The sequence below is a fragment of the Pogoniulus pusillus genome, chromosome 8 (genome assembly GCF_015220805.1).
Source record: "Pogoniulus pusillus isolate bPogPus1 chromosome 8, bPogPus1.pri, whole genome shotgun sequence".
NCBI classification, from domain to species: Eukaryota; Metazoa; Chordata; class Aves; order Piciformes; family Lybiidae; genus Pogoniulus; species Pogoniulus pusillus.
The window spans coordinates 30096074-30122749 of NC_087271.1; the positions used below are offsets into that span (position 1 = coordinate 30096074).

The following is a 26676-nucleotide window of genomic DNA, read 5'->3' on the forward strand; positions in this document are numbered from 1 at the left end:
TCAGATCCTCATCCTGAAACAAGTTTTCTCCATAGGAACTGAGAGAGGGAGCACTCTCAGAACAGAGCTTCAGAAGGGGGGAAAAAAACTACAACTCTTGGAATAAACTGTAAAGCAGCAGCTGCAATAGTAAGCCAGATGAGCCACAGTGGAAAACATGTGGAGACATCCATTGCCACCTTCAGAAGATATCAACATTCGAGTATCCAAACATTGGAGGCAACTTTACTGTAATCCAAAACTTGAAAACAACTCACAGCTAATAGTAGCACGGAAAACCATTCAATACTACAAGGTCTGGCTGCTACATTCATTTCAGTGGAGTTCCTCTGCTGAAGAGTTTTTTTTCTATCAGATTAAACATTTTAAAACAGGGACTAGAGAGATTTTATCTTTACATTAATTAATTAATGCCAATCTCAAACTCCAGCTCTGCCTAGTTAGGACCCCACGTGCTTTGTGACCTTCACTGCACAGGACACTGCCAACAAAGAGCTGCAGCAGTGTTCAAACTTGAATAGTACACAGTTGTCAATATTGGTTTTCAGTATTAAAATCAAGTCCAGTTTCTCTTACTGAGGTCCTTTTCATAACAAAATACTATCTTTAAATCTTCCTGTGCTGTATTACTTGAAATCAGTGCCATAGACAAATGCTGGAAAAATAGGGGAGGGAGCAAAGATTGTTAAAATATTTTTAATGTTATAACCATAGGATTTATTTAGAGACTGCACAGGATTTGGCCATAACAAATACAAGAACTTTAATTTAAACGTAAGAACAACCTTTTTTTTTCCCTGTAAGGGCAATTAAACACTGTAACATTGTTCTGAACTGCCAGTAGAGTTACTAATTTCACTAATTTCCAACCTGTTACACCTGCACAAGCCCATGCACTATTCACAGATGTAAGCAATGACATAATTTGGCCTGATGAATCTTTACTGCTGATGGTGGCACACAAAGAACATTCCACAAAAACTATATAGACTTGCCAGTTCAGAAGGGTGTGCCTGGCTGTCACACTTCTTTCCCAGAGCCAGACTTTTGCAGCTGCACACCCTTTCTGTACCAGCCACCTAATTCTAGGTACCACAGCTCCAGATAAAGAGCACTACTTTAAAAAATCAAGCTAGATTAAAATATCTACTTAAAATAACTATTTATCAGAGTAGGGTCATATCTCTTCTGGATACTCCAGTGTCTGGTCTCATATGTCCCTTCTTGGCTGTAGGTACAATTAGTTCATTTAAAACCAAACCAAACCAAAAGGAAGAGCTTCAGTGTAAGAAATAGTATGTGTGCTCTCCCACACCATTTTATAGCCAGCTGACTGCATGATTTTCAGACATCTGAATTTTGGATGTAGAAAGATAGCAGTGAATCTAATTGGGGACAGATGGGCCATGGCACATTTCAGCAATTTCTCAGTGACCATAATCTTTCAACTAATAAATAAATCCAGTGAACCTGTGAAGGTTCTTTAAAATTAGAGTGGTTATATATACAGTGGAATATAGACATGAGGCAGAAGAACAGCCTATGTATCTCTTGTCTATAATGTCCTTAAATGTTTAGGTGGGAACAGTGCACACGTTGCCTGATTTTCAGGGGGAAAGGGTGATATGTCATCTGAAGACACTGCCTGTATGTCCTCATGTCCTTCAGCTTTCATCTATTCCAGAAACCTCTGGTTTATGTTTTGTTCTTGAAAGCCCCTTTAGTATCCAAAGCAATGAAGCACAGGACGTAGCTGTGTTGCAAAATATTGCATCTGGTAACATCTGGAAGTGCTATAATGGGATTCTGCAATCAGGGAACTAGTTTGTTGTTGTCACAACTAGGTATCCCAAGCCAACCCTGGGCAGCGGTGAAGGTCATGCTAAGATTAAAAAAATCCCTAGGAAGTAAAGCTAACTAGAAAATAAGAGAGAGAGAGAGAGAGAGAGAGAGAGAGAGAGAGAGAGAGAGAAGTCAGGGAAAAAGAAAGATATCACCACTCCTTGGATCCAGTGACATTTCCACAAGCATAGTCCAAGTCCTTCAGTGGTGGATGTACATTCCAGATGGGTCTTCATTCAATTTCCCTAGCCAGCTGAGTCTAGTCTGGGTGATTTCTAAAGTGTGGGGGGGCGGGGAACACCCAAACCATCACACTGGGGTAGATACAACATATGGACCCTGGAAGTTACAGTCCTTTCATACCCTTTTGGTAAGGGAGGGGGTAGGCGGTCTCTCCAAATCACAGAAAGAGGTGTGCCAACTGAGTGTGCAGAGAGATGAGCACTCCATTGTAATGTCTGCCACTGGCCTTTTTGTGGCACTGTGCAGTGGTTGTAAAACAAGGAAGGAATTCCCACCTCCACAGAAATTATCTCTTTTCATTGTTAAGCCATTCTGCCAGACCAGCAACTCTCCTCCAGAGGTATTACAGTCCACCAAAGCCATCCACCTGTCTGTTCAGATCAGCTATGTTACACATTATTTTGAGACAATAGAACCATTGGGCTCTCACAGTTGGGGTTGGTTGTTTTTTTTAATGTAGGGCTTCCACTAAGTAAACAGTTCACAAAAACACAAACAGTGCTCAGTTACAGTAACTTTGTTTTCCTATTTGCAAGCTGAATACATTTGATGTAAATATCACTGAAAGGGTGACAAAAATCAGAAATATTTAAACCAAGCCTTGTTTTTTTTTTTTTTACAACTAGAACTCCATCATAGAGGTAACATCTTATGTGTTACATTTTGATGTAGTTCATTTCCATCAACATTGAAAGGAGCATAAGAAATTGTCACGTGGTAATTACCGGGCAAAATTAATTTAATAATAGCTTTACCACTCAACTATGTGTTTAGAAACAATCTGATACTAGATGTTGAACAGTGAACGTGTTTCATGATCATGTTTCATAAAACGCAGGCCAGTTGTGAAAGGTGGGCATTCATCACACAAAACCAGCTGGTTTTGAATAAAGATCCAAACAGAAACAGTAGATTAAACTAAAACTAATTTATGTGGAAATTTGCCAGTTTAGTGCACCTCTGCAGTTGGCTTAGCAAAGCCATTTCACACTTGGCTGAAATGCCTGCATGGTCTCTACTAGCACAATGCAGTATCTACCTTATAATCTTCATCCTACAATGCTGATGTGAGGAGGACTCTCTGTCTGTTTTACAAGTGGTGAGAAGAGGTGCAGGGAAATGCAGGACCTGATCCACAAGAACAACTCATAGGTAATACTGAACTGTTCAAATCCCAGCCACCAGGCACTGGTTGGCCAGTGTAACACCAGCTTTAGCAGGAAGTTCCCAGCAGCTACGTGTTAGACATGGGAAAGAGGTCAGAGGCCTAGGTGCTCAAGTGACTGATCCAGTCCACAGACAGTTACCCTTTAACTGCCTGCTAAACATATAGAACTAAGCTGCATTTCTTCACCTGAAAAAGCCCACCACTGTTTTATATAAAAAAAGTAATCAAAGAACAAACAAAAATCTACATATTTCATAACCATCAAGGTTCAACAACATCCCAAGCACAAATACAGGCTGAGCAGTGACTGGCTGGAGAGCAGCCCTGAGAAGAGGGACTTGGGGGTGCTGGTGGACAAGAAGCTCAACATGAGCCAGCTGCACTTGCAGCGCAGAGGGCCAACCAGAGCCCGGGCTGCGTAAGGAGAAATCTGGCCAGCAGGTCGAGGAATGTGATTCTCCCCCTCTACTCCACTCTGGTGAGACACCCACCTGGAGTACTGCATCCAGTTCTGAAGCCCCCATTACAAAAGGGATGTGGACATGCTGGAGTGTGTCCAGAGAAGGGCCACAAGGATGATCAGAGAGCTGGAGCAGCTCTCCTGTGATAACAGACTGAAAGTGTTGGGGATGTTCAGTTTGGAGAAGACGAGGCTCCAAGTAGGCTCCAAGGTAACCTTACTGTGGCCTTACAGTATCTGAAGGAGGCCTACAAAAATGCTGGGGAAGGACTTTTTAGGCTATCAGGCAGTGACAGGACTAGGGGGAATGGAGCAAAGCTGGAGGTGGGGAGATTCAGACTGAGGAGGAAATTCTTCCCCATGAGAGTGGTAAGAGCCTGGAATGGGTTGCCCAGGGAGGTAGTTGAGGCCCTGTCTCTGGAGGTATTTAAGGCCAGGCTAGATGAGGCTCTGGCCAGCCTGATCTAGGGTAGGGTGTCCCTGCCCACGGCAGGGGAGTTGGAACTAGATGATACTTGTGGTCACTTGCAACCCAGACTGATTCTATGATTCTAACATTCAAACCATCTGGGTGAAGTACAATAAAAACCCTAACGCACCAAAATATTGCTAACTATGAGGTGCTTGTTTCCTGTTGACATTCCTTTGCTTGCTATAAATAATACTCATCATGAGAAAAGACACTTTATCTAGAGGTCACTATTTAGGATATTATCCTAAGATACCAGAAACCCAAAATCAAATTTGTACTCCAAAGTAAATAATAAATAAATAGACAAACCACCACTGGATTTTTCTCACTCTGGCCATGTGTTTCAATCAGAACATCTCAGCATGCCATAGTTCCTCAGGTCTTGGTTTCATCTGCTTTGTGCAGCATGAGCAGCATTCAGCTGCTGCCAGCTCAGACAATGCCACTGCAATTCAGCTTTGCTGATCGTATTGTAGAACTCTGGCTACAGGTTCAGGCTTCAAACAAATGGTTGGACACAAGGTATTCATAACTAGTGGAGGTAGCAAGGGTTGGATTATTTCAAAAACATTGCCACTTAAAAGGCAAATCAAATGCCTAAGGGCTTACATGGTTGTTCAAGTACATTTGAGAATCTGAGTTATCATTCAAAAGCCACAAAGAAAAGCCTGAGTCTCCAAAAAACAAAGCACATTAATCACATCTCTTCCTTTCCTTTGGCATATTGTATACATGAGTAGAAGGTAGATTTTAGAATTTTAAAGACAGGAGAGTTGAGCAGACCCCTCACCTTGTTATGTACCGCAGGGCTGACGTATAGTGTTCCCTTAATTGGTTAACTGTTAGTGTTCCCAGCAATGGAAAAAAGAAATCCTATTTAGGCTCGAGGGCACAACAACTAAATTAAACTGACCAAAATAGCTGCCCAAGTATATACAATAGAGGTTTTGTAACAGTTCTCCATGGAGGCACTCCACTCCCCAGTAATAGCTATTTTGTTTCAGAAGGACCAAAAGGACAGACCTACAGAATTAAGCCACCAATTCTGGAATTAAATGGTTCCAGCAAACTTGCTTCTGAAAACTCTTTTTATTCAGCAGACAGTAAAATTAGCATCAAACTAAGCAACAGAGGTTTCTCTTACTTCAGTCAGCCTGGAAGAAAAAGAATAATGTTCTCTTTTCTTTTCCACATTCTCCCTTCTTCTATAGTTCTCAACAATCACATCTAGCATGATGCTGTCAGGTGTTGCCTAGATTGCAACAGTTACACGCGGTCACTTATTTCTGTTCCCAGTGTCTGTGAATGTTGGGGCAACAATCTAAAGTCCACTATCCAGTCTCATCAGTATAGGAGGAATATACAGCTATAGGATCTGTAGTATTAAGCCCAAACATTAAAATGTTAATTTTAGGCACAAAGCTGCCATCAATATACACACAGTAATAAAATTAATTTTAAAAATAATAACTTTTTTTAAAAGTGGGGCAGGTGGTAATTTGAAAAATCATCAACTCCCCACAGGAAAGTCAGAGCAAGTACAGAGGAAGCAGGACATGGAAGCCATCCTTACACAGCATTGAAATCTCTATGAAGAAAAGTGCTTGTCCATAATGCAACATGTGCCTCTTAAATAACAAAGACCTCTTTAACTTTGTATTTCACATTTGATAGACTGGCAGAACCACTTTAACCTAAAAGTCTTTGTGCATAATCTTCATTTCTTGTCTGTCCTATTTTCTTTTTATCTTACATTTTATGTGTATACAGCTGGTATATAAAAAAACCTTAGCCTGTGCAGAACTAAAAATCACTGAGAAATCCTCACTGAAAAAGAAATCACTGCATTACAGGATTAGTCTGTTGAAGTATTTTTTTTTAAGACACAAACACACACAAAAAAAAAATTAAAAACTGACCACGTGTAAAGTCAAGGTTAGCTGCTGTATTTGTGAAAAAGATCAGTTTGTGTCATCAAAGAAGGGATGATTAGTTTCTCAGTCCCAGAGTGTCATTTCACAAATCTTTGATAACCTCATCAGGTGAGATATCTCAAGTCAGTTCACATTTCCAAGAAAAAGCCCTAAATAATTGCCTTACTGAAAGTAATAAGGATTATAAAAACTAGAAAGCTTATGTTTTGATAAAATAAATGTTAACAACATTTTTAAAATAAATTCTAAGTGTTCTTATTTATTTTAAAACACTGCTTTTCATCTATGCATTTAATACCACATTGCACATTTACAACTGTCAAAAATTCCAAGTAAATCAGCTTTTCTTTCTAAACCTTTGCTTCCTTCAAGTTTGGATACAAGTTCAGATCAAATTCCCACAGAACAGTTACATAGTAAGATTTTTTTTAATTATACAGAACACAGATTTATGGCAAACAATACAGTAGTCACATGCACTGAGGAGCTGATTACCCAAACCTCAGTCATCCAAAATTCCTGCTAGCTGAAATAAGGTTGTATGCTGCAGTATCTAACTATCAAGGGAACTTATTTAATGTGATTAACTGAAACCCTGATCCTCTGAATTCATGTTCTCTTTGACATTTGGATTATGAAAGTTATAACTGCACTGGAACAGAAAAGGCTAAAATAAGCTGAGGCAAAGACTATTCTAATGACTTTGTTATTTTAAAAAGAACATCAGGTGCTTACCCAGGCAGTAGAATAGAGTCCTCCACTTTGAATGGCCTACAGTGTACACAGACATGATGCTCAAAGGCACAGTGAGGCCTGAGACGGAAGAGCACAAGAGTTACAGTAATATGATTACATGGTTGTATAGTTAAGGAATGTGAAAATCTTGATGGTTCAGTTGCAAGTCTGCTGGTCATTTTGTGTGTGTAATTATTATTGATTTATTTCTTGATGGAATCATGGAGAAAGCACAGAAAACAGTTTGGAAAGAGAAGATCTAGATGTAAACGCAGGTTTTAAATGGTGTTTTCACTTGGCATTAATTATTTTAATGGCATTTTTAATTCTCTTTTCTAAGATTATTCTTTTTCCTCATGACTTCAAGTCATCACGTACTCTGTTTTAGCAAAATAAATCAATTGAGTGTGGAATGGGCACTGAAGGCAAAGACTCAATAAAAGAGCAACATGCTTTTCAATCTGGCCTTTTAAAACATCCACTATCAGAGGGCTTTGGAGGTTTAAAGGATTAGATACCATGACACATCTGTCAGACTATTATGTAAGAAAACTCTCCTGCTGTTTTTTACAGATAGAATGTCTGCTGTAGAATATTTAAAAACAGTTTTAAAAACAAAAACACACAAAGTAGGCAATATTTCAGTTGCTTCAAAGTGTGTTTTCATGGGAAAAAAAATATAACTTTTTTTTCCTGGCCTAAAACCAATTTATATTTAGTGCTCTGACTGCAGGCTTGTATCTGAATATGGATTAGCAGAATACACATGCTTTTACTGTTCGCAACAGAGATTATGCAAAAATATCAGGATTTGTAGGTTGGCCTAACTTAGCTATAATTTACACAGCCAGGAATCACCAGCATCATGCAAAGAATAGCAATTAAACAAGAAATGATAATTCATGTAACATTTCAGTAATGCTTAAACACATTTTTAATGGCTGCTGATCTTAGGAAGCTTTTCTGTATAAGACAGAAGCTAAAATAATTTCATGAAAAATATCTAATATCATCCCACTGCTCACATGCTTTGCTTGGGTAATAATTATATCTTGTCAGCGATGTGGCAGCAGTGTCCAGCAATGACCATCTCCAGATTCACATCTTACATGGCTGGAAAGCTGCAGCTTCCTTAAAATCATTATGAAAAGTAGAAGTCTGAAGCTGCCTTCCACCACCAGTTGGATACTATAGATTTAAACAATTATTCTAAGTTCTGTATTGGTTCATTCTGATCTTCAAGATGTGCAATTTTTACTCCCCTGCTGTGCTCTTTTAGACATCTCACCCTTACAGCAGGGGGCTAGATGATGCAGGACTGTTTAGGTGGAAAGAGCTACAATGATGTGTTACACAAACAAATCACAGAAGCAAACACAGCAAGAGTCGAGTTGGAAGTTTCTCCCATTCCAATAATGTCTCTCTTTCAGCAGCTGAATTCTACCTTTGCCATAAATTCCATTACCAACTGCAGAAAGCATTTTAGGCTCTGCTTTGCATAAATAGATGAGCAGAAAATAGTTGTCAATAGATGGAAACTAAGAAAAGATAGACTAAAAACCAGGAGAGATCTGGAAGACTATTGCAGATTCGCATTACTAATAAATATGGCCAAAATAGGGAGGAACAGATGGCAGACTTTTGTTGTTGTTTGTGTTTTTTTTAACATAAACATGCGTCTGTGTGTGTGTACATGTGTTTAAAGTTTCTCCCAAACCCGACCTTCACAGGAGTATGCTATGACCATGACAAGTAATCACTGCTCATGACCAACCCCAACTGTTACACTATGCTTAAGTTATCACATTTTGGAGCAACGAGGCTCCAATTTAAAGCACTAGCTCATTATTTTGAAAGGGTGCAAACTAAATCAAAAAACTTCTGTGCTGATTCAGAGTATAGTAAGATGCTTCCTCATTACACAAACCTCTCAGCATAGATACAGTCATTTGCTACCACTTCATAAACATCATTTCATCTACACAGTGGGTCCTCCTTTTTTCAACTTCTCCCTACTTTTAGTGAGTGGGAACCTAAAGGCAGCATGTTTTCATTTCACCAAAACTCCCCAGAGCTTTTGGTGTAGGAGTGGCAGTTTCACTGTTGGCATTCCAGCAAACCAGAGCATCATGAGTGGAATTTTTCCACTGGTAGATGAACAGAGCAGCAACAGTCATGAAAAGTATACACCTTGTCCTAAATAAAAATGGTTCAATAACAACACTGCAGATTATATTGACCAATATATAACTTGGGTCATACTTGGTATGTACCACTGATATTTACAGTGAAGGCAGTTTAATTCACATTGATCAGTTTACACAATAGTTAAAATATCACTCCTGACTAATTTCTTACATCAACACAACTACTATAGTAAGTAAAAAAAAAAAAAAAAAGTCAGTTCAACAATTCAAGATCTTTCACAAAAAATAATTTCTAGGAAATATCCTTTTTCTTGTCTAGAACTATGCATGAAATGTAGACTCAAAAATCCTTGAGGGTCTTTTGTTTAGATGTCTCTTCTGCAAATGTTCCTCCATCATCTGGTTTCCCTAGTCTGCCTGTATAACCCACAATGATTCTTATTCAGAGAGGAAATATTCTTGTCACATATTGGGAATCAGCATTAGGCCCTACAGCCTTTCTGAATTCAGCTTTTTAAACTATGTTAAACACCTCTGATTCTGTCCAAATGAGCATTTCCTCACTCTGCACAAAACTAGCCAAGATTATTTTGCAGGAGCTCATACTTCTGAAATTCCTGCTCTATTTTGATCTCAGATGTCAAGCATCCAGAGCCCTTAGTCTTAAATGCTTCAGCAGCCTCAGAATTATTACTCTATGCTTCTTTTGAATACTTATTTCAATAGATATTTAGACTAAAAATAGCCAGGAGAAGGCTCATGTCTTGGCTGTTGGTCAGGAAAACATATTTTTATCAATCTATTCTCACAGTATTCTGGATTTAAGTATTTTAAGCAAAATTCATGTGTGTACATGCACATAGGTCTGTAAATATACACACATTTTGTCTTATTTACATACAGTCCCTACATTGAGACTTTGGGCAGGTTACTCAGACTTTTTTTCTAGTGGGAGTGAAAAACTGGTTCAATCCAATGCTTTTGTGAAGCTGGCAAAGAGATGTGAAAGTGGCTTTTCAGGGGCAGAGTCTATCTGGCACTCACGGGGTCACTTTCTGTGCACAGAGGTCTCCGATGAAGAGCTACTTATTCCAACAGACACGCCACAACAAACAAACACAGGCTCAAAGCCTCAGGCACAGCCAAATCTTTCTGTATCTTTGCTTAGCTCTCCAGAGCCCAGCACACTCTCACTCCCACACCAAGTATCTATCATAGCTATCCCTTTGTTCTTTGAAGGGAACTTTCACAGAATACTGAACTCTGAAAGTATTAAATATTTTTTTTTCTTTTTTAACTGAATAGGAGCACATACATTCAAGAATCCAGAGTATAGAACAACATAGTTTTCTTCCCAGTGACCCACATACCTAGCAGCTCCTGGCTCCTGCAAGCATTTCATGTGAGGTTTCTATTAAATGCATTCTATCATTTACATTGTCTCTTGTCACATTTACTCACTCTTATTTTACATACATCTCATGCTTGATTTCTGTTACTATGCACTGTCTGCATTCCTAATAAACATGATTGGTTTTGCTACATCTTCAGTTTAGCTGTTTTCCACAAGCCTGAAGATGTCATTCAGCTGGTATTTTGTTGGACCCCCTTAAGCAAATCCTAGAAAAGTCGCTTGGACTGGAAGATCTTTTCAGGAGTCTTTGCAGAGTTCAGGACTTGCCTGAGGACAATCTGCTGTCGAGCTCCCCCGCAGCCACTGGCACAGGCTGCACATCAGACTTCCAGCAAAAGCACCATCACCGGAGTATGTCCTTTCAAAAACAGGTCTACTGTGTATATTCAGTGTTACTGTACTGAATGTCTATTATTGGGACGTTGGAAGCAAGTGGAAAGTTTAGAGAACTTAGCTTCTATTGGCTTGGTAGAAAATAGCTGCAACAAACGAATCCATTTTATTTCAGCCTCTGGTCTACACAGGAAATAAAACAAGGAGAAAGGAGTCAAACCATTCCTCCTCTCCTGTGTGCAAGAGAGAGATAAAACTGCCCTTCTCAGACTGGCACCGGACAGACATTGCTCACACCTCTCCTTCTCTTTGCCTGCTGCAGTGAGAGCTATCTTTGTTTCAGCCTATGTAGATCCTACGATTTAGTGCTGCTCCAAGTGAGATCACAAGACCATGCCCTCAACACCTTCACGTCAGCTAAAGACCACAAGGTACAGCAATATATAGACAAAGTAAACAACCAACTGGATAATAACCAGTCTCAAATGCAAGTTACAAGAAATGGGACAGGTAGGTTTTTCAGACTGCAGATAAGTACTTTTTGTCTGAAAACAACCTTGTGCGTTACAAATCCTTTGTTTTATTTTGAGGACTGCCTATCTCTAGTTCTGCTTCAAAAAAATTCATAGTTCCTAACTTAAGATGGACATAACATTTTAGGAAAGAGACTTCACAAACTTCTATATGCTTACCTAAGTATCTTGATATATCTTCATGCATTTATTAGTTTTGGGGCTAAAAGGATTATTCAGCAGAGTGAAACTGAATGTAAAATACAACTGTCTCTACATGCTCAGGAGGGTGACAGTCATTAATATGAAAAATGCACCTTTCTAAGCCTAAAAGATTTTTTTTTCAAGTCATACAGTAATACAGCTGCTATCATGCCAAAGCATTTAAGAAAACTAAGTACATTTTAATGACTTCAGGGGGAAAATTGCTTAAATTGCAGGAAAAAAAGGCAGCAATGTTTCAGCATATATATAAACAAGTGTTCTAAGAGCAATCAAAATGAATGAGGAAAAATTGTATATAAACACCTGAAAGACAAAAATATGATCCATAAAACATACATCAGCAGCCATAAACCTAACTAATAATTGCACCACGTCTATCATATTCAGAAGCAGGTATACCAGATTCTAAAACAGAGGACAGTATGTTCCTGCTTACAGTGTAAAATGGCCACTTTCCTTAAGCACTACAGTGTGCCTATGTTGCTCTCTTTTGGTGAATGTGTAGTACTGACACAAATTTCCCTGTGCAACAATTCCTTAATAAATATTTATTCAACTCTAATTCCAAAACTGATTTTACAAACAACCCATACCTTCTGATTTTAAATGAGCCTAAAAACCTGACTATTTTTTTCATCATTGTTTCACATAAAAAAAATAATTAATGATGAAAAAAGTTAGCTGCTTTTGCCCTAACTCTTTGTCAGGGTAAGTCTCAATATGCCACAGGCTACTTTACTGAAGTGATTAATATCACATCTACATGCACAAAAATGTTAAAAATCTGCATGTTAAAAGGGAAGAATAAATTTGAGGGAAAAAGTCTGATTTGTTCATTTGTATGGTACTGACAGCCTACTCCTGAGGTTAAGACAGGAAAAAAAGCAAAACTCAGCAAGCAATAAAATATTCACTGAAAATTGTGGTGTAAATACAGTTATTTAAGCATAGTAGCAGAATAAATTGGATATGAAAATTTTTAAAGCCTACCCATTCACTTCATGCTTTGTCTCATTAAGAGAACCCCATCACCACTCCTATAGAAGAGACCTAGAACAGCATCCTAACACAGCCTTTCCCACTTCATGCGCTCCCCTGCACCTCACTCTCAGTGGGCCTTCCTACACTCACAAACCAGCTGGTTTAAATTCCTCCTTGCCTGACTCCTTCTCACCAGTGACATCTCTATATCCTTGTTTTCCTCAGCTGTTGTCCTATTTCCTCTCTCTCTCCTTTGTGTTAGACTGTTTGCCTGTGCATCTGTTATGCTATAAAAATGTTTAATAATAATCCCTGCCCTTTCCACCTGGGCTGCACAGAACTGCAGCAATAATGTTTATAACCAGTTCCATGTGGTAGTTACACAATGCTGAGTAACCTTCAGGCTACTTCTCATTCGGGGAAAATAACCTAAATTAAAGAGACTAATCTTTAGGGTACACATGGGCTTGCAGGTACTATAGGAGGGCAAATACTTTATTAATTTATTTTTGTAAGTAAGCCTAATCAATGAAGGACAATCTTCTTAGTATAAGCACCTAAAACACAGCATTCGAACCTACATGTGGTAAAAAACAGATGAGAATTATTCCTCATTAACACAGGATAACATTTAATGTTTCTCATGAATTTCAGTGGCACAAAATGAAATGCTCAGCATCTCTAACTCCTTTCTCTTTTACTGATATATGTCAATAGTTTTGGCATATCATTTTTAGCTGCCACAGTTTAAAAGATTTGTCTTCCCTTTTCTGTGAACAACAAATAAACACACAGATTTTGCATAAGCATAAAAAAGTAACTACTGAAGAACTTACTGATATTCAGAAAAAATCTTATCTTTTAATATATTTGGAAAAGCTGTTTATCCTGCATGATACAGATGTACCCACCTAATCTGTAACTCAAATGAAATCACACCAGGAAGCGATACTTAAATCAGCTCAGAGTTTCTGAACATCTTTAAAACTTCCCTAAAAAACTATGAGGGAACTCGTGTAGGCAAATTGCTGCATCCATAGACAGAAGAGAGTAAGAATAGAAGAATTCCTGTAACCATGCCATTTGAGTAGTATTTCCACTACAGCTTCTGCCCCAGGAATAACCAGACATTACATCCAATGCACCTACTCCCATGAGTGAAATTCTGAACTAATTGTTACATAGAAACAGTGCAGAGAGACTAATGGAGCCATAGTTTAGTCAACAGATATTCATAAAGAGATCCACACCTCTGGAGCAGAAATTTAACTGTTTTAACTAACTGCACAAACATGTATCTTTGCAACATGCAATAAAATCAAAACTATAGTGTATCTTAGGGGAAAGGATATCAGATAAGTGGCAATATTAAGAGTGCCAGAATAAAATTTTGATGATATGAAAAGCTGAGGTTATAACATCAGAAGACAAAAGATTATAACCAGTAACACAGAAATTATGTCACTGAAACCAAAACAAACAAAAGTTAAAATAATACCTCCCTTATTGAAAGTATTATTTGCACCAAATAATTACAGAATCAATTACTCATAATTCAATTTTAAATCAGAACCCAAACACACACATCTAATATGAAACTTAAAATTTCCCCCAAATCAAAAGATGTGAAAAGTCATGAAAGGACTTTGAGAATTAGCCTGCTGGAGCTCTCCTCAGTCCCCTCCTCCTGCTAGCAGTTTCAGAACTCCATCCTGGGACAGCAGCCTCTCCGCAGTGATGAGGCCACAGGACCACATTTTGGATAGCACAAAATCCATTCAAGCACAACCCTAGTATCAAACCTCTACTACTTCAGAGTACCACAAGAGAAAAAACCAAGATGATGCCCGAGATCAGCACAAGGACAAACTTTGTTGGATCACAGTTGAAGTGCTTGATGTCTACACTCACTGTTCACAATTTCATTGGGTGCTCTTACAATCTGCTATACAGCCATAATTCTTTGTTTCTCACTTGAATACTATCAGCCAACACCTTGACAGCAGCAGCGTAGTCACTTTGAGTGATGCAGAAGATAGTGATGTTTCAAAGGAAATGGATATTAATTCCCACAAGCAAATTTCAGAACAAGGATTTTCACCTTACTGCTACCCTCAGAGACAGACCTGTCACTTGTGAGACCAACTGCAAGAGAAGCAAGGATGTTTTAAAAGTGCAGTGTATAAGAGCTCAATCTTTCAAACACGTAACACAAATTTAAGTTACGGGAAGAGTCACAGTGATGTCTCAGCACCCTGCCCAAGTTCATAACATTGCCTGTTCCATAGATACCACCCACTGCTGCATCCCTCTGGATACTAGCCCCAACAAACTGCAAAGTAACTTTCTACTCAACACTATTAATTGTATTTTGATCCCCTGGAAGGACTACTCCATATAGCTCAACATCCTGTCTGTTTTCCATTTATGCTACCCTGAAGGCCAGCTCCAGAGAGCAGGACAGAAGCTGCCACAGCCTGGAAACCAAAGGGAAAATTAAGGCTCCACTCAGTCTTTCAAGTTGGAACTTTCTGCAGCTGGCAGGATCCAGCCCATTACATCCATGACCCTGCAAAGTTCGCATTGGTTAATATACTGTTGCTGATCTGAACTACACCTAACCAAAACTATTTCAGTTACAGCTGAGCTCTATTGTGAACAAAAGGCAGAAATTTGCTGGTTACAGTCTCTTGACACAGCTGATATATCTGAGAGCAAATTTTTACCACTGAGGTTTTACTCAGGGTCACACAGATTATTTAGCCTTTTAATTTACATCTTGCAGAATAAATACAAGGTTAAGTACCAAATCTCAATACTAAGCTTAAACAAATGTGATTTGATAAATAAATAAATAAATATCCAAGCACTGTTTTGCAATTATTTTAACTTTGATCTTTAAAATCTGCAAGTTGACATATCCTATTGCTGTGGAAATCAAATCATTTTTACAGATGATAAACACTCAAGTTTACCAGTTAATTAGATCCTTTTTGGATTTCTTTTTGCTTTTTCAGTTTTAACAGAGAAAAAGTTTAAGATGTTAATAGCAAAATGGAGCAGCATTATGTAATTCTTCTACTTGATGTTCTTAATTGCAATTACCAGTTTAAACTACATAACTCCTTTGGGGGGAGCTTGAGAAGAGTTTGGGGTTTGCTTCCTTAACTAGAGCAGTAATTAGAAAATACTTGGCTTTTCTATACCTCTGATAATCTGCCTTTTTCTCTTCCACATACTTTTCCCCTATCACTAAGATTACATGAATTAAATTTGCAAGTTAATCCCCTAATTATCGGTGACATATTTAGTTCATACAAGTTACATGGTTACATGTCAGTGACATTCTGAACTCCTGCATAACGCAAAATATTAGTGTTGCATTATAAAAAGGTACTAAAAATGCAATTTTCAAGTGATGCTACACAACTCAAAACACATAGGAAAAAACAAACTGCTTTTTAAAATCAGTAGATTTAGGGTTGCCATTTTTGATTTGTATGTGACAATTACAGGCTTTGTCCTGAAAGCATTTTCTGTTAAGTGCAATCCACCACACTTCAAGAAGATGCCCTCATATTAGCAACTACTCAGAGAAACATCACAACCCAGTGAATCCCGGATGAACTTGATTCAAAGCACACATTTTCCAGAAGCTGCATGACAAACTTCCTTGTTGACAGCTTAAACTCATTCACTCCTGCTGCCCAAATCCATCTCCTCAGTAGCTTGACTGCCCACAGGTCCTACGGCCTCTCAGAGCTCCTGCAAACAGACAGTGGGGCAGTTGCACAGCAGGGCCGGCTTTGCCTTTGGGCTTGGTGCATGCCTACTTGTAGTTTGAGAATTGTTCATCTACAGGAACTACTGACAATATCTGATTGCACAAATGTTACTGAACTTTATATTCCACCAGCTGAAATTAAATTATAAAAAAAAAAAAAAAAAAGTGTTTTGAAGCTAATTGGAATATTTTAACAAGAAAAATTAGAATATTGGCTTTGAAAAGAAAATAAAGTGATGTCTATATTACCCATTCGTTCTGCTGAGCCATATAAAAGCAAGGACATAAACAAAGATAAAGTCAGTCTCTGCCTGGCTGTCACCATATTAACTTTTTTGCCAAGCCTGCAGATTCCCAACTAATCATTCTGCTTCTAACATCCCTTGCTGACTTTTTCAGCTTGCCCTGCATGTAAGAGAGATTCTGAGATAAGAAGGTGGAGGGGTGGGTGGGATGCCCTCCTGGGCAGTCTGCTGAGAGGGGTTTTGTATCTCTATATTACTTTTTATTTGTATATTACTGTATATAGTTGTAAATATATCTGTATATATTGTACGCATTTTGCTTGTAAATTGTGCCAGCTGTAAGTATAAAGCTTCATTTCTTAAGTTCCAGCCAGCTGAGTTAGCGTGGTTAATCCAGTGTTTATGTGCATATATATCGGAATGGGCTGCCCAAGGAGGTAGTGGAGTCGCTGTCCCTGGAGGTGTTCAAGAAGAGACTGGATGAGGCACATAGTGTCATGGTCTAGTCGACTGGACAGGGCTGGGTGATAGGTTGGACTGGATGACCTTACCTGTACACAAGGGTTGCTTGGGGAGCAGGTGCTCCTGGAAACATCAAGGTGTCATCTCTGCCTATTCTTGTGCCAGATGCACAATTGCTGAGTGTGGCTGAGTCTGCTTGTGTGTCAGTCAGAGCTGCATTTCTCTTTGCAAAGTAAATTAATCCCATTGCTTTTGTGCAGTGGCAACCAGAACACTTCTGATACATACACCAGATCAAGAAATCTGTACTAATCAGGTTTTCAATACAGATATTGCATAACTTTTTTTTTTTTTTTTTTAACCCTGAAATGTAAAGCTTCTGTTTAGACAATAGGATCCTCTATGTCCTTCTGAAATACCCTTATGAAAAAGTGTGGATTGTGAGGAATTGTGGCAAGTGCAAATGAGTATAATACTATAGATAGCCAGATATCACCATGCAACTCAGTTAAAGAATAATTAAATGAAACAGAGCACATCATTTCTACAAAGGCAGGCAAAAGGAAAACCTTTAATTTGAAACTGCTACAGGATAATGCATCTTCTAACTGGATGTCATGACTTTTCATAGCCCTTTTGGGCTCCACTCTACTTCACAACTGCCACCCTCAGCCAGCATGGCATATGAAGTAGACTCGGTGCCAGTCACTAATTCAGCTGGGCAAAGGCTCCAATTGGCTGCGGACCCACTGAGAGGACACCTAAGGGCTATACCCAGTGATTTTAACCACATTATTTTATAGCATGAGCAATAAGATCTGTGCTGAAAGGAGGGCAATTCTAAGTTCAGTAGTAAGAGTTCTAAGTAAATGTTGTATTATATTTTAAAAGAAGAAATCAGATTTAAAAACAAAACAACAGCCCCCACACAAACAAACCACAAACCCCTCTCTACAAGCAGAATCTTCTCCTGTTCCATATATATAAGTGGTAAAATTACCCCTGATGTAAAGTGCTAAAGGTATTTATACACCAACAAAGATTCTTCTGTGTTAACAATGTAGGGAGCTACAGAGGTGGCTGGCAGAGAACAAAGAACACAGGTGCAGAATAATGACTAATGCATGGGAATTTTACTGCATACAGAAAAATATTAGAAAAGTTTTTAGCAAATGCTAGAGTGAAAGATTTTCCAATAAGTATGCCATTTCACAGCCAGTTATTTTCTCCTGGAAATGGGAATAAATGCAGCAGCTTCGAGTTAACTGTTTTAACACTGTATGCAAAGCTAACTTGCAAATATTCACACTTGCTAACACCTAAATTAGATGTTATAACTGTAAATTCAGTCCAGTCTTTCAACTTGACTACACAAAGTAAAAAACTGTAATTATGGTTTTATTTTTAAAAGTGAACGTGTTCTAGAAATCCTAGACTAGCTTAGCAACCATTCCAATGTAATTTTAAAAGCTGATTAGTTTGTTTATTTTCCTGCATAGACAATCAACAATTGGAGACTAATTTCCACATAAAGAATACAAGGCATTCCTTTCCAGACAGGCATTAACCCAAGGGCAAAATCTACCGAAGAGGTACCCTTATTTACAAGAGGTACTTGGAAGTAACATTTCCTTCAACATTACTTCAGCAAAGCAGGCTCTCAGAAATGTATCTCCCTACTCTTTGGACCACAAGTAAATCCTGAAGTCTTTGTATGCGCTCATAATTTGCATTTCTGTGCCCATCCTTACTACTGCTCCTCCTGCCCTTGCACTAGCACAATACAAGAAGCAGGGCATGAAGTAGTATCACAGTATCACCAAGGTTGGAAGAGACCTCATAGATCATCAACTCCAACCCTTTACCACAGAGCTCAAGGCTAGACCATGGTACCAAGTGCCACGTCCAATCCTGCCTTGAACAGCTGAACCAGTGTCCACCGTGCGGTGGCCGCACCAGAGGAGGACTTCTTCCAAGCACCTAATCATGAGCTTGCCATATGTAACTCACTTTACTTCAAACAGCGGACATTCAGGACAGGCATCTTTAATGACTATTTACCTGAAGCCCTGCACCGTGTACGTTCATGCCCAGAACTTACGAAGCCTGAACCACCCCAGAGCCCTGCCGCCCCGCTCCGCTGTCCCTTACCTGCTGCCGCTTCCCGCAGGCCTCCCTTCGAGGCACCTGTCCGCAGCCACGGTGGGCTGGCTATGGCCCGAGGGTGGAGGCGCTCTCCAAGCTCGGCAGAGGGACCCGAGCTGTCGATCCTCGCTCTCACCACCGGGCGGTGGAAAGGCCCGACGACGCCTGGCCAGGGGGAGGCCTTTGCCTGCACTTCCCGCCTATGCCAAGCAGAGGAGCAACGGATTCACAGGTTGCATTGCGTTGGAAGGGACCCTCAAAAGTCATCTTGTCCAAGCCCTCTGTGGTCACCAAGGACACGTCCAACTAGATCAGGCTGCCTGGCGCTACATCGAGTCTGAACTTGAATGTCTCCAGGGACAGAAACTCAAACACATCCGTTGTAGTCCTCAGCTTTTCAACCTCCTCCTTCAGCTCGGCTATCAGGTGGAGCAGACCATTTATTCTGCAGGTGTTGTTTCTGCACCCTACCACAGCAAGTGAAAGGCTCTGGCGCTCCCTGCAGCCAGGGACCTGAACCATCTACCTGTTTACGTGTCTAGGTCACCACACTGTTAGCAGTTTTTGCCGGGATGTAGCCGTAGCTGATCCTGCCCATGTGCCTAACCCTGACAACTGCCGGAGCAAACCCAGCTGCCTCACCGTTATCCCTCCTGGCTGACCTTGCTCGGGATCTGATTCCAGTGCTCCTGAGGCGCTCCAAAAGCGCTCCGAGGCCGCGGCCCTGCCCGCGCTCGCGCACCTCCCTCACGGGCGCGGGCGCCCTGAGGCGGACTGCTCCGCGCGCCCCCGCGTGCCGCCTGAGGGAGGGAAGATCCTCCTCCGAGCGCTGCCTCTCTGCCGGGGGCGCGCTTCAGTTCTGGGGGCTGCTCTCTTTGTGTCTGTCACCATATGGAACGTACGAACCTTCAGCAAGTGGCAACATTGTTGACCAAATATCGGAGGAGGGGGGAAATTTGGTTATCAATAAACGGCGCCAGAACTTCGCACCTCTGCACCTGCTGCAGCCCCACGGCCAGAGGCCCAGGCATGCTGGCACCACAGGCGCAGGGCCCAGGGCATGGGCAGACGGCAGCCACAGGCTGTTGCTGGGCTAAGAGCGCACAGCCCCTGTCTTACACAGCCATTAAGCATCTTCTGTGAGAGATTTTTTTTTTAAGCTAGGAAGGTGATCATGCACTGTTACAAATGCATTCCCTATCTTGTGTCTCACATGGGTAAAGATTAGCCTATGGGAAAAAAATTCTTTTCCTTCTAATTTACAACTCCCATGGTGCTTGGAAACTGACTTGAGATCCTGCTGTACTATGAAAGGCCTTTACAACGTTGGTCTCACCTCCATGATTGATTAATTTGTTGGCTTCTGAGTAAAGGTTTGATGACAGGGCTAAGATGAAGGCTCAGCAGATCTTCTAGTCATCAGGCTGAAGGTTCAGACACAGGGGTGCTCTTAAGAGCCCAAGGAAAGAACCAATTACTAGTTAAAGGCTCAGGTAGTCGGCCCAGTTATCTGACCATTAAGTAATGCTGCTGTTCTGCAGAAAGGAAGGAATAAATGCTCACACCTGAGGCACTGTGTTGAGTCAAACTCTAGCTACAGCCCATAATTCACCCACAGACCATTCGCACTAGTTCTGAGGTGGCAGGAAAGTGGATCATACCGTTTATTGAACGTGTTGATGCACACATTGTTAGGAACACAGAAGCACTTCAGGAAAGGTTATCAGAAATACAAATAATTACTAAGTAACATCAGATGTAAACCAACCACCTGGTCCACTTTTGTGCACGCTAAATGTTTGGGGGTTTATTATAGATCTGTCCATACCAAATAGATATGGTTAGTAGCCCTCTTTCTGTTGGTGGAGTACTGTATATAGAGTGACCCTATCCCAGCACTGGATATCAAGAATATAGATCATAATGTAGTTTGAAAGGAGGGGGAAAAAAAAAGGCATGTGAACTTACTACCCTATGGCTCTGTTTGAGTCTAGCAAGCTAAGCTGGAAGCTGGTTTTATCCTTATGGCCAAAAGCAGAATATAATGGAAGCCTCCCCCAGGAAGAGAGAAACTACAGCATTCAATACTTATTTATTTATTTATTTATTTATTATGTATAGTATGCTTTATCAGTAGTCACTGTGTGGACCAAAACAGATACAGAATTAGTGCGAACATACTATATTACTTAACTAGTATTGCCACCAAAAAATTGAAAAATACTTTTTTTCCATACCAGAAGACTGTTTATATTTGTTGATCTCAAGAGGGTTTTTTTACGTTGTTTTCAGTCTTGTTATCATATTCCGCAGTTCTAGAGCAAAGCTACTACAGCACAGGCATCAAAAATCTCACCCAGACTTCCAGTTTCAGATGGTATGGCTAGAATTTTTAAAAAATCATTTCCAGGCAACTTCAATCTTCCAATTTCTTAAAGTCTCTTAAATCCCTGGATATCAAAACTCTCTAACATACTTACTCCTGAGGTGAACTGGCCTCCAAGTTCTTTTATGCATACCTGAAATAAATTGATAATTTACAAACATGTTTCAAGGTTATGTGATTGGAAAGCAAACATGTCTTTGGTAAATAATAATTACTCTGTTATTTATTCAGTTAAAAAAATAATTTTTAAATCTAGATTAACTGATTTTCATCATAATTATTTCTATAATGAGTAAGGCTCCTATGGCACAACGCTGAGTGGGACGAATGGCTGTATGAAGCAAAATCTGAATGATGATTTCAAGTTACAGGTCCTGTTAATACTAGGTTCCTGTTCTGTAACATTTTCTTTTTGCACCCTTCAAACAGGCCCAGGAAGCTGAATCTGAATGAGAAGTCTTTAATGAGTTATATTTCCAACATTTAAAGGTGTCAGCAATCTAGAAAATACTGTCTATTACAAGGATATATTCTTGGATTGTATGATAAAAATAGGGGGGAAAAAGTTAGTTTAAGGTTGAAATAATACATTATAGCTGCAGTATTTCCTAAAAATGCCTGCTTTACCACTTGTGCAGTAAAACAGAAAAACTATGTACTATGCATGCTTGTGCAAGTTGGAGATGACTGCTTGCTCCCAAAGGAAACATAAAGGCACAGGACATAGGTAATGTGAATGAAAATCCGATAACGAACACTGGCTTCCATTTTATTACAAGAATCCAATTAGAAACTGAATGCCTAAACTGATATCTTTACTGTTTGTGATGCCTTCCCTTTTGGCTACATCCTTTAAGAAAAATAGCAGCATGAAATAGATCTTGTAATTTCAGAGAAGTAAAAAGATGTCTGCTTTAGGTTTGATTTACAGAGTTTTGGCCATTATTTCAAACACGTCCAAGAAATAAGCAGATTATTTTAAATGACAGACTGACTGTTCTAGTTTTTAAATCATCTGCTTTGTTAAAGGATCAGGTGCATCTGAGACAATAAATAGTCTACCTTTACAATAAATAATATTCAAGTCAAAGTATTGTACTTACAAAATAATATAACATTGCAATAGGATCTTCAAGATCAATTCCATTTTATATCTTCTGCAGCAAAAATAACATTTCTAGTAGGAAGGAATCACTTACAAACCTAGCAAGATCTACACATTGACATGTGTGTAAACACCTTAACGAGGTTTATGTTTCCGGAAAAGCTATGCTTTTACAGTAGGTTTCCAGCTAAATGTTGTCATAATATGGTAGTAAATATATAACAGTGCTTATATTTAGCTCCATCACAAATTTTATTTTTAAAAAAATGGAGTGCCATTATTTACAAAGGAACAGCAAACTTCCTTTTTCTTCACAAGTGGCTGTATCTGTGTGTGAACAAGATGTTAGGGTGAGGCATTCCAGATGAAGTGCCGCTAAGGCTGGATGAGGATGATTTCACGATGAACAGTGAAGGTCCTGGCAATAAACACCTAGAAAGAACATGAAAAACATAGCAGAGTTTACAGACAAAGTGACACTCAAGAGCAAAACGATTAGTTGCTCATGCACCATAACTTGTACTTGTCGTATGCAAGAAACTATGTATGATAAACACCATTTCTAAAACATATGGGGCACTGGGCACTACCTAATAACTCAGGAAAAGAACCTAAACTCAGAGTATCTTAGTAAAATTTCAAGATGTATGAAGATCAAACCTCTGTCCAGTCCTTTATGTTTAAAGCAACTGAAGAAATAAAGCAATGGCATCCTGTGTAACACCACTATCAAATATTAGTACTTCACCCAGTGTTCACTGTTAATGTAGTATTATCTATTTAAACCAGGTAAAAGCTCAATTGATGTTAACCACCTGATAAAAAAAGTTGATTAGGGAAAATCAGAGTTCTTTTTTCTTGGGTTTTCAACTCTAATTCTCTAAAAATAGAGAATTAGAGAATATCACCACACCTTCAGTAAAGTAAAAACAGAGAGTAAAGTAAAAATAGAGAACTAGAGAATATCACCACACCTTCAGTAAGGCAAGAAACAATAACACTATAAACAAGTAAGACACATCAGTGACTACACTTTAAATTCAGGCAACTATACAGACCGTGTTTTATGTAATACTATAAACAATAATTTATCATATTCCTAAATATTTTCCTATTATCATTTCCCAACAGTTAATTGTAGAAATTGTTACACAAGCATAGTAACTATGCAAAAATAATATTCACACGAAATCAGCATTTCATCATGAATCATGTCAATATTAGGCTGGAACAACACATTGTATAAACTATTCCATAAAAACAGTTTCATTACTCTAGTGAATCATACTGAGTAATGACAAATAAGTTAGAAGACTGATCCTAATAATTACATGGATAGAAACAGTGTCAAGAAAGTGTACATGTCTGGTTTGTTTCAACTTTGAGGAAAGCTGTTAACTACAAAAACAGTATCACAAAGATCTTCTGTCTGTAAAAATAAATTTTGCCAAATGAAGAGGTATCTATTTGTAAGCTTTGAAAACTTCCATTTCAGAAACAGTTATTTCATCAACACAAAAAAAAAACCCAAAATCAGTTTGTGCTCATTAAAAAAAAAAAAAACCACAATTTTTTAAAAATTCCCTGGAAAAAAATGACTTTTTGCACATTAATTAAATTATACTCCAGTCTCTTTTTGCATTTCACACAGTTTTACAGAGAGTTAAAAACACTATTAGTAGTAGTGCATATTCCTATATACTTTAAAACCAGAAGCCTAGGTGGAAAATGGAATAGTACTGTAGTTCTCCCATTTCTAGAAAAACAGTTAATGACAATTGTGGGGAATAATGGCAAGAGCATTCAATTCCATACCTATCTTTCATTTCACAATCTCAGAAGTATTGAGGTCAGCTAGCATACTGCTGTATCCACAGCATAGCTGTAACATTTGCAGAGATTAATATAAAAACTAACTTTAATCGAAGTTGTCACGACACTCTATTGCTGAAGACATATTGATATTTAGGAGATAGAGGGCTTAGATTTCTCTAGCCTGTGAAATTTATAAATAAACTTCTATTTGAAGCCCAAAGAAACATGGAAACTGGAGAAGACAAAGTTCTATTGGACCATCTCTTTCACTGCTTTCCCAGTGTAAGCATGTTAGCTGCAGTACATTACTGTAACCTGATCAGTTTCAATAGTTTGTGGTTGGTAATGATGAAAAAAATTTTGCAGTATTAACAGTAAAAGCAATAAAAACTTTAGTGTTGCAGATTTTCTAGCCTTAGCTAATCCAAATGACTTTACCATACTACTGCTATAGCTCAGTAAATGTTAATATTGAATACAATTTGTCTTGTGGATAATATATTTCTGCTTCTGCTGTGACCAAACGAATTCAGTTTCTAATGCCTTAAGATCCATATGGCAATAAAAAAAGGGCTCAGTTTATCAAATAACTGGTCTGAGATATAGCGAGTAAGCAACCAAGTCATAAAATAACTTTAACAGACAATATAACAAAGATTTGCTTTTACCGTAATAATTAATTTAAAAGCCCTCCTATGAAATAATGTCTGTAGGATGTTTTATAGAAACAAAGCATCTGTAAGTTTATACACACAATAATTCAAATTGCCATTATGGATAGAATTTGGAACTTAAGTAATTTGAAACTTAATATTTAAATGTCCACCTAAGACTGTTAAATTGCAGACTGTTGACTCCCACAGCTAGAGCATTTTCAGTAGTCCCTATAGTGACAATATTTATAAACCTTATTGTATCTGCTTGGAGAACTAAATCAGCCAATGGAGAATCAGGTAAGTGCCAAATAATTTTTTACTATATGATGCTGTTTTGCAAGGTTTGAGAACATATTTATGCTCTGTAAGATGAAATAATAAACTTTCATTCTGTAGGTTTTAGAAATCAACTTTGCAAAACTGTGCAATACAGTAAATCAGATGGCACTTACCTGACCTTTGGCTGGAGCTGTGCCCCTATAGCATCCCACTGCGAATGTGAAGCCCAGAAGTATCATACATTTTAGGATACTTCTAGGAATGCAAATCTGGAATCAGTGACTTTGAGGGATCTGAGAAGGGGAAGAAAGGAAATTTTCAGTTCACTTTATGGAAAGCCCTGGCTGCAGCTATTTGGGCAGTAGGCACTCAGGACTTTATTAAGTGTAGTTTTACACAAAATGTGTCTATCAAGTCTTTTGGTATCACTTCATGAGTGGGTTAGGGAGGCTAGAATGATAGAAACTTAAGATCAAGGGAAGTGTTGAAATGCTGGGAGGCATTGTTGGCTTTTTTAATTAAAAACATAGAGAAGCAAGGTGGAAGCAACAAAGACTAAACCCGGTTCCTATATTATCTTTTACACTCATTGTTTAAGAAGAGAATATTGAAATTTATACCTTGTATCATCCCAGTGAGGGCTAATCCCAGTTGGGGATCCTCTTGAATCTGATGAATATTTGTAAACTACCAGCAGGCAGTGTTTACAAAGTTGTACTATTCGTTGGCAACACTGGAGTTGCTCAGGAGTCACCACCTCTGCGCTTTTACTGAATATGGTTTCCCAAGAGTTCCTGTTACGCAAAAAGACATGACTTCATGTGGTCTGTCACAAATTGCAATCTGAGAACTTCACTGCTTCATATCAGATTTAACAAGAGGAACAAGAGAAAAAGCACGACCTTGCCCGTTTACAGGAAATGTCTATACTATTTAACACAAATGCTGACAGATACTGAGCCCAAAACACAAATTAAGAAGTTTATCTTCATATGTGAAACATCCACAGCCATTTTCAGCCAGTTTTTTCCCTGAAGTGTTTATAAGATCATTAATTAGGTTTAGCAGATAAAGATTTACTGTCACTTAATTGTATGTGTCTTACAACAGGAGTAACAAACCCCACTTATTTTAGAAGACTGCCATCTGAATGCAAACATGATGTGATATTAAAGGAATTAATAAAAATAAGACAATAAGTTATTTCTAAATGTCTGTGCAGCATAATAATACAAGTACAGGACACTAAGAAACAAATATGAAATTGATTTGTGAGAGATTAGTATATGCTCTGCTTCCTTATTCAAATAATCACCTAAAAAGACTTCCTCAG

At 38.8% G+C, this 26676-nt stretch overlaps 1 protein-coding gene across 3 annotated transcripts in view; it reads right to left on the reverse strand.

Annotated features, from left to right (window-relative positions):
• Positions 1–22832: 22832 nt before the first annotated feature.
• The window catches only part of TTLL7 (tubulin tyrosine ligase like 7), an 84916-nt gene continuing 81072 nt past the window's right edge, over positions 22833–26676 (reverse strand). For 2 of the 3 annotated variants that reach the window (XM_064147896.1, XM_064147895.1), the window contains 2 exons: positions 25964–26137; positions 22833–23025 (listed from right to left, as the gene is read on the reverse strand). In XM_064147896.1, coding sequence (XP_064003966.1) covers positions 22905–23025; positions 25964–26137 — 295 coding nt within the window. In that variant the 3' untranslated portion in view covers positions 22833–22904. Of the gene's footprint in view, positions 23026–25516; positions 25637–25963; positions 26138–26676 lie in introns of all 3 variants that reach the window. The other variant, XR_010303118.1, reaches the window with a different exon arrangement.